Raw genomic sequence first — 9,007 nt, 5'->3', positions numbered from 1 at the left:
ATTAAGATCTTGACATTTTTCTTCAGATACAGTAAAGAACTCAAGAAATACTCAGTTATCCTTGGAATGGCTATGTTTTCGAAACTTAAAATCAGTCTGTTTAACTGTGTTTCAACAAGGTGTGTCTTTGTCACAAAATGCTCACATAACTAATTTCTTTGCAAAGATAACACTCTATTCTACTACAACTGCCTAGTTTTCTAATCTGCAAGTTTATAATTTGTAAGAACTTGGTTCATTTTCTACTAACCCGGAATTTCTCACCTTAGTCAAAAAAAGAACACTTAGTTCTGCATCACAGCATGGTAAAACAATTATTTACAGATTTAAATTAACATTAAGACAAATAAAAGTAGCACATGAGATTCAACTGGTTCAGATACAGTGCAAAGGCAGTGGGGGTGGGGGGATACACTATATAAACATATCCAAACTCACACAGATATACATTGGTTTCATCTGGCAGGTTAAAACAAGAGCAACAACAACAATAACAACAAAATGAACATATAAACAAAAAAAATAGGATACCCTCTTAGAACTGCACCATGGAGATGCCTTGGCCAATAGTTTGCTGGAAGTACTATCCTGAGATATTTCAAGATCAGCAACTTTTCACATTTATGCAGTGCTGTTGGGAAGTAAACATATTTTCACAACTGCTTTTGTTTGGGGAGAGACTGATGTGAAATGACTGAAGCTTGGTTCGCAGTTATTTTGTACTGTTCTTGTCCAGAGCCTTGTGGTGGGGAAGGGAGTGGGGTTTCAGGAGTTGCTGAAAAAGAATCAGAGAATAGTCTGTGATGATGGCAGCCAAACCTTCCCACACCATTAATCCGGGCATTATACTCCTGACACAGCCCAAAATGCTTTGCCATATTTTGTAAATGTTTCTAAAATATCATGTTTAAAGTAGTTGTTAAGTGCCATTGAGTCCTACGTAGGGTTTCTGAGGCTTTAAATCTTTTTCAGAGCAGAAAGACTCATCTTTCTACTGTGGAGCAGTTGCAAGGCTAGAGCCTTGCGATTTGCTGTCAGTGCTTGTTTAATGAAATCACACATTTTTTTAAGGGTGGTGTTGGTGTTGTTGAATCGGTTCTGACTTATAGTGACCTTGTATATGATTTCCTAGTAGCAGTTAGTTGGGTTGAACCGCAGACCTTTAGGTTAGCGGTACAGTGCTTATCCTATAGCACCACACCAGGACTCCAGATTTAAAGTAGTGATTTTAAAAATGCATTATCTGCCCATTGACATTCAGATGGAGATGCACACCTCCCCTACTTTCCCAAATAGCATTAAGCTGGAATGGTAGTGGTGATGGTGGTTGTGTACCACTGAGTTAGTTCTGACTCATAATAAACTTTTGTATTCTCACATTATCATGTGCACTATTTCTAAAAGAATTAATAAACAGAATATATTTGACGATTAGACCAAAGCATTCTCAAAGAGTTTTGTTTTGTTTTTTTAGTTTTATACAAAAACAAGATGAGTCCTTTTTTGCTTGGTTTTACCTATACATTAATTTTATCCTACTGATAATTACTTAAAACACCATCATATGTGAAGTTTAATTGACAAAAGACCAAACAACTTGCTTTTAAAATTACTCTTTTTGCACCAATAGTGCAACCCCATCACATGTTAGTTTCCTATACACACTATATTGTTATATGTGTAAGTGTGTTATATGTGAAAAATACAATATTTCTGAATACTTAGGATGGATCTAAAACTATAATGGCATGCTTTGGGAGACCCAGAAAATATAAATAAATCAGTAACAATATAGCCAACAAAACTTTTTTGTATATGTATTTTTGTCTTGTATGAAATATAAACTTCCAAATTAGACAAGTCAAGCAACAATTTCTTTTACAAATGATTCTTATAAACATTGCTTTGAGAGTGGAAAATAAAAATGAAAATTGTGATGATTCTTGTAAGTCTTAGGGTCAACAAGTGTGTTTTTAAAATACAGAAACCTGCTTTAAAAACTAAACTAAACTAAGATTTCAACTACCAGCAGACTTGTTAAACTATCTTTCAATTTTGCTTCATGTGCTGTTAATGTGTTTTCTGGGTTTATGAATAACTGATCTCTGAGAGGTACAGTTCTTTAGATTTGCTGGTGTGGTATTGGATTTGACTCTCTCTCTGATCTTGAAAATTTAATAAAAGAAGAGGGTAACATCTACTTTGCAAGAGTGATCCAAAATTAATATGTTTGAAGTACATTGAGGCCTAAAGATGAAATATTCCGTACAATTTCCACAATTTCTAGTTTTACCAACAATTTCATTTCTGCCTCTCTCATAGACCCAATGAATTTTGTTTCAGAAACAATTTCGACAAAGATCAATCAATGTTCTCTGAATCTAAAAGACAGAAAGAATAACATGCATTTTTATGGTTTCTGCTTTCCCTACACTGTGAAGACTCAGGTGTACTCATCAAATTTTTATTGCATTCCATTGGGGTAAGACAGCATTCAATTTAGCTGTTGTCATTATTGTTGTTGTTATTATTTTGACTGATAACAGCAGAGTAGAACTTCCCCATAGGGTTTACTATAATCTTTAAGTGATCAAATTGCGAGATCTTTCTGTTGTAGAGCAGCTGGGTAAATCTGAACAGCCAACCTTTCAGTTACTAGCTGAGCTTCTAAGCACAGCACTTCCACCCACTGCCATGGAGCCTATTCCAATTAATAGGTGCCCTATTTAGGGTTTCTGAGGCTGTAAATCATTACCAGAGCAGAAAACCTCACGTTTCTTCTATGGAACAGCTGTTAGGTTTGAACTGCTGACCTTCCTTGTGGAGTGCAGAACAGCATTTATCCTATAGGACTCCATTTAGTTATTAAGAACTACTCTGGTAACATAGTGGTTACGAATTGGGCTGTGAACCGCAAGGTCAGCAGTTCGAAACTACCAGCAATTACACGGGAGAAAGATGAGGCTTTCTGATCCTGTAAAGATTTACAGCCTCGGAAACCTTGTGCAGGGTCGCTATGAGTCGGAACCAACTCCACGGTACTTAACAACAACAAGAAGTACATAAAGTAGCTCAAATGAGTAAGTGCTAGGCTACTAACCAAAAGGTTTGTGATTTGAATCCACTTGGAGGCTCCTTAAAAGAAAAGCCTCGAAATCTACTTCTGAAAGATCAGTCATTTCTAAAAGATCATTGAAAACCCTATGGAATGTTCTTCTACTCTGAAACACATGAGGTTGCCAAGAGTTAGAATTCACTGGTGATGTCATGAAGCACAAATTTTCCTGATAGTTCTGAAGTCTACAGTTCACTACTTAAAATAATAGATATGTGATAGAGTCAGTACCATCAGGACAGTCTACTTTCTAAATCTGAGTTTCTAATTTTCAGGTCAAGCAATGACAGTAAACACTGACAGAAAATGTGTAACTGTGTTGCCTCTTTGTCTCCAAGTGAAAATTCATGTGCCATTTTGCCAAGATGGATGGTTGAAGGAAAATTGGCCAAGAAAGATGAAAATGAAACAAAAACTGTTATCACTGGAAATGAAATATCAATGCAAGGTAAATGCAGACCTTGGGATGTGGTAAAGGAAAACCTGTATACATAAATAAGGAAACTGGTTGTGAAAAAAAGAACGAAGATGTTTCAGAGAAAGCGAAAACAGGAAGAAAAAGAAAAAACAAAAACAAAAACATTAAAAAGAACTTATTATTAAATGAATTCTCATAGACATTTCATATTCAAATAATAAAATATTGGAAGCTGATCCAAACTTTGAAAGATACAAAACAAGGCATAGAAAAATGCTCACTTTCGTATCTTAGGTTATGTGATGAGAAGGCAAGCCCTGTACAAAACAACAATTTTTTTTTTAATAAAGAAATAAAATATTTTAACTTTTAGTGTTTCTACTATTTAAAAATGATCATGTACTAATGGTTAAAGCACTAAGTTACTAACCAACGGTTGATGATTTGAACCCACCAGAGTCTCTGCAAGAGAAAAGACTGTGCAATAAGTTCTGTAAAGATTAGAGCTTACAGCTACAATCTGTGTGCACAGTAGGGCACACAAGGGGACACGTTATGAAAATATCTTAGCCATAACCAAACTGCTTGAGGTAATGAGGCACTGGTTTGGGGGACTTAAGACCAAAGTCTTAGGAAGCATCTAGGTCACTGACATAACATAGTCCATAAAGACCATGTTCTACTTCCTACATTGGTGAGTAGTAACTGGCATCTTAAAAGGTTGCAAGCAGCCATCTAAGATGGAGTTATTGTTCTCTGCCTGTTTGTTGCAGAGAAGAGTCAAGAAACCCAAAAATGCCTGGAAGCAATTAGACCACACAAGCCTCAACGGCCACTGTCCTGAGATACCAAGTAGAAGCTGTCCACTTAACAGTACTAACCACACTGTTCACAGAATCACAATAGAATGTTCTGGGTAGAGTGGGAGAAAATGTAGAACAAAACTCAAAATTACAAAAAAAACAGACTCACTGGTCTGATAGAGACTGGTGGGACCCCTAACACTTTGGCCCTTACACACCCTTCGAGCCTGGAACTGAACTCACTTTCATGGATCAACTTTCATCCAAACAATAGGCAGGCCTATAAAGTGAGCATTAATTCCAGAGAAGAGTACACTCCTTAGAACAATCAACCAGACAAGATCAAAAGGGCAGCATTTGCCCAAAATCAAATCTCAAAAGTAAAGAAAGAGCAGGAAAGAAAGACATATGGAAACACAGAACACCAGGAGGGAACTGGAAGAGTGTATTGTGGGGATTCCAATCAATGTCAAGAAACAAAATATGTATAAGTTGTTAGATAGAAAACTAATTTGCCCTATAAACTTTCACCCTTACTTCAATAAAAAGCTAGGAGAGAAAAAAAAAAAAAAAGAGAAAAAAAACAGGTTAGGGAACCCTATGGGGTAGTTCTATTCTGACATATAGGGTTGCTATGAGTCAGATTGACTGGGTGGAACAGAACAACAACATGCATACATTTATAAGTTATAGTTATGAAAGTTTTTTTTTTTTTTATGTTTAGAGAAATATGACTGGCTAAAGGTCAAGAGTAACTATCATTATTACATTGATTATAAAGGTTACTTTGTATGGTTTCACTTTGCACAGTTTATTTTTACGTTCCCACAATGCCTTACAAAGTGTTGCCTATATATTATGTTGTGTTGCCAAAACCTATGAAGTAGAAAGAATTAGTTACTCTTATCTCCATTTTATGAAGCAAACTCAGACATAGGGAGAATCAGTAGCTGACTGAATAATACTCAATCTCCCCTAATTGAGTCCTGAAGAACAAATTCTATTTTTTTTTTCAGGTAAATAAGAAATATTATTGTTGAAAAGTGGCCCAGATACTTACAGATTTGGTCTGGGTGAACAAGCGTTGACATGGAACTTATAAGTATCGTTTGTCCAGTTAATGGATCCTGAGACAAATGTGGATGCATTGGATGATGGAGATGGCTAGCATCGTTCGAAGCACCTACAAATGACATAGAGATTCTTGCATTAGTGATGTTTAATCAGGAAGAGCACATTTACCTTAGAATAAATGCTCTGATTGACAGTTTGAAAATTGCTATTTTTGCAAAGTGCTTTTTGGGAATTCAAAAATAAAGTAATAGAACCACTACCATTTTAAGAACAATGTCAGCTTTCACTGTACATTGGCTAGATTAATGTTGCATCATATTATGTTGTATATTAATAATGGACCTTGTGGGCTGTTTCCTGGAATCATTAGGTTGCTTGCCTGTGTTAAGGCAATTCCAAGAATCACTTACCTCAGGTTTATAGTATCTGGGATCACCCTAATAGCATGGACAACTTTTATTTCAGAAAGATATCATTAGGAACACATTAAGCACCAGAAAACGAAAAATAAATAAAGTGATTTTAAAGGGAAATTTAATTTAGATTAGAACACAAAATAAATGATTTCTTAACTTATTCCTGACATGTATTGCAGCAATGAAATCTCATTTTCTCCTTACTCTTTTGTGCCAGTTTACTACTTCAAGAGCAAAAGGTTCATTTTTAAGATATTTACTACATGCATATTTTTAGGTTATGTTGTGATTTCAAAAAACTTAAGATCTTAAGGAGTCTAGGTATAAATATATATGAAGTAGATAGCACATACTTCAAGGAGTCCAAAAATCAACTAATACATTTTTATATCTATATTTGGAAGGATCTGAAAATTGAAGTCAGAGGAACTGTGTAGTGCAAAGGTGGTGGAACCTAATAAGAAAGGGATTTAGAATATTATTCAAGTATTTTTGTCTGCATTTGATGTGTCTTAAAGATTTCCTAAATATGAAAAATTGAGTTTATTAAGAGTAGCATATGAAAAAAAAGGCCAACACCTACAACTTGAAAGGGTAAAATAAATATGGACAAAAATGTAAGTAGATCAAACTTGTTCCAAAGTACTTAGTGTGATGTTAGTAAATAAATTGGAAATTCTTTAGGATACTCACCACCCAGTAACATTTCCTGAAGTAAGTTGTCAATTTTAACCATCCCAAAAAGTTTGACAAACTGTATTTGCTCAATCATTTGCCAAGTGATGCTCTGGAGCGTGGGCAGCAGAAGCAGAAGCTCTCCAAACCTCCCACGGGAGTCGTACTGCCGGTCATTGATGTAGTCCTCCAAACTGATCTGGACTTGGAATCTCATGTTCTTAATTTTTACTGGGTCACTTAGCCCTTTTGCATCTAATAAAGGAATAGCATAGGAAATCCAGAGATTTAATCAAACAGGAGCACAAGAGAGAACATTCTAATATTAAAAAGTAGTTTATATATATACACACATATCTATACACACACACATACAAATGTGTATACTTTTGCTGTTAAGTGTCATCGAGTGGGTTCTGACTCACAAGACCCTGTATAGGGTTCCCGAGGAGTGGCTGGTGGATGTAAATCAACAACTTTTAGGGTTAACAGGCAGTGCTTATCCTATAGTACCATACCATATGAATAAGCACTAGACTGCAAAGGCAGTTTGAACCACAAGATTGGTGGCTCAAATCTACCAGCCATTCCTTGGAAATCCTATAAAACGTTGCTATGATTTGGAACCAACTCAATGACAATTAACCACATGAGTCAGCACCAACTAGCTAGCATTTAACAGCAACTATATATGTGTATATATACTATATATGTATAACATAAAATATACATATTTTGAAAACAAACCTGGGTCAAAAAATACAATTGCCTTTAAGCAAGCATATTCATTGTCATCAATCTGAATTTCTTGAAATGGTTTGACTAGTTCATCTAGAATCCGATTGGCCACACGGCTTATCTCTACTTCGCAGCTGTTACGGTGAATAATGTAGTTGTTTCCTAGAAAAATACATTAATCAATAAGTACCAACCCCACAAATTATTAGGCATTGTTTTAATTTTTACACACCAATGTTTAAAATGGTCTTCCCTTGAAAATATAACAATAGAACTTCCTCTCAGTGAGGATAAGTTGTTATGTTAGAAAAACTTCTTAAGAACACTTAAAGGATCAATAACATTGATAATGTGATCACATGCATTTTAACAGCCTCAGTCATTGGTGATAACACTAAAATACAGACTAAGAACAAGCTAATAATTGACAAAGGAGAAGGAAAATATAATGATTAGTCTTCCATTATGCCAGTCATCTATTACTGTCTTACTCATTAGTAAACATAATGCAAAACCTAAAGAATCATTCTTGCTTACAAAGGATTAAAAATACTCCTCTTGTACTCTAGATGAATGCAAGTGAAAATACTGTTAAGACACAATTTTAACAAGTCTAACTAAATGAGTCTGATTTTAGCATGTTTAGTTACATAAGTTTCTTCACTTAAAATGTTAAATGAAACAGGATGTATACACATGTACATAGAGATGGGGTGACCATTTTAGGGAACTGGATTAAAAGAAATTTAGAAATGGAATAAAAAGCTAGATCACCCAACTGCTAGAGATCTTTTAAATTTAAACATCTGGTTACACTAAGGTGACTATTAGAGCTTCTAAAGTAACAACTACATTGTTATTTCTAGTTTTATGAAAAACACAATCTTCTGAAATTTTTTCTTTCACTGCAGGCAAAGATCTTCAGGGTTGACAGCATGCACAAAAGTATTCATGGAATATAATCCTGTTCTTTCTTATGAAATATTTCATCTTAAATACTCCAGATAAAACAACTCAGAACTGCATAGTGAAACACCGCACCCCCTACCCCCCAGGTATACTGTATTCACATTTATAATGAGAACTGCCTTGTAGACATTTATTAGAAGTTCTCAGACTTGCAAGAGAAGTGTAAAATAGAATTTAAGAGAGCACAGTCTTCACAGTAATGTTACGCAGTTTAGAATGCTAGCGCCATCCCTTACTAGTTTGGGGCAGTTAGAAAAATCTCTGTTTCTATTTATCCACTCCAGAAACAAGCTGAGAGGAATAGTTCATGCTATTGTGAGAGTTAAATGAAACAATATGTATACACATATAGAACACATAAAATGATACATTTTACATAGTTAAGCCCTCAATAAATATTATTTTGAATTTGCTTATATTTAAGGACCAAACATCCATTACAAAAATAGAATAAATAATCTAGCCATCATTTTATAATAGCTAGAGAGAGGTAAAATTAATAAGCATTAGAGAAATATTCAACTCTCTAAACAGGAATTTAATTTTGTAAGTTCAGTAAGGTGGAAGAATTGGGTTAACTAATAAAGACATAAACGTTTCCTATGTGTTTTATCCCCCCATTGCACCTGCCATTCTATTCTTGATTCTAATACCACTTCTATTTAACTATTAGGACTTTTAAACTATTGACACATTTCATTTCTCTCTCTCTTTTTTAATTTGCATGATATATCATGGGCAATGAGATCACACCAGTCCAGTTGTTATACACACACACACACACACACACACACACACA

The 9,007-nt window shown here is 34.9% G+C and overlaps 1 protein-coding gene across 3 annotated transcripts in view; it reads right to left on the bottom strand.

Moving 5' to 3' along the window:
* Nucleotides 1–410: 410 nt before the first annotated feature.
* The window catches only part of HNF4G (hepatocyte nuclear factor 4, gamma), a 102,723-nt gene continuing 94,126 nt past the window's right edge, over nt 411–9,007 (bottom strand). For 2 of the 3 annotated variants that reach the window (XM_006830793.1, XM_006830795.1), the window contains exons 7-10: nt 7,249–7,401; nt 6,520–6,756; nt 5,397–5,519; nt 561–775 (exon numbers count right to left, since the gene is read on the bottom strand). In XM_006830793.1, the coding sequence (XP_006830856.1) occupies nt 654–775; nt 5,397–5,519; nt 6,520–6,756; nt 7,249–7,401 (635 nt within the window). In that variant the 3' untranslated portion in view covers nt 561–653. Of the gene's footprint in view, nt 776–5,396; nt 5,520–6,519; nt 6,757–7,248; nt 7,402–9,007 lie in introns of all 3 variants that reach the window. The other variant, XM_006830794.1, reaches the window with a different exon arrangement.

The sequence above is a fragment of the Chrysochloris asiatica genome, unplaced genomic scaffold (assembly GCF_000296735.1).
Source record: "Chrysochloris asiatica unplaced genomic scaffold, ChrAsi1.0 scaffold00001, whole genome shotgun sequence".
Taxonomy (NCBI): Eukaryota; Metazoa; Chordata; class Mammalia; order Afrosoricida; family Chrysochloridae; genus Chrysochloris; species Chrysochloris asiatica.
The sequence above is the reverse complement of the archived record's forward strand: the minus strand, read 5'-3'. Positions and strand labels throughout refer to the sequence as shown.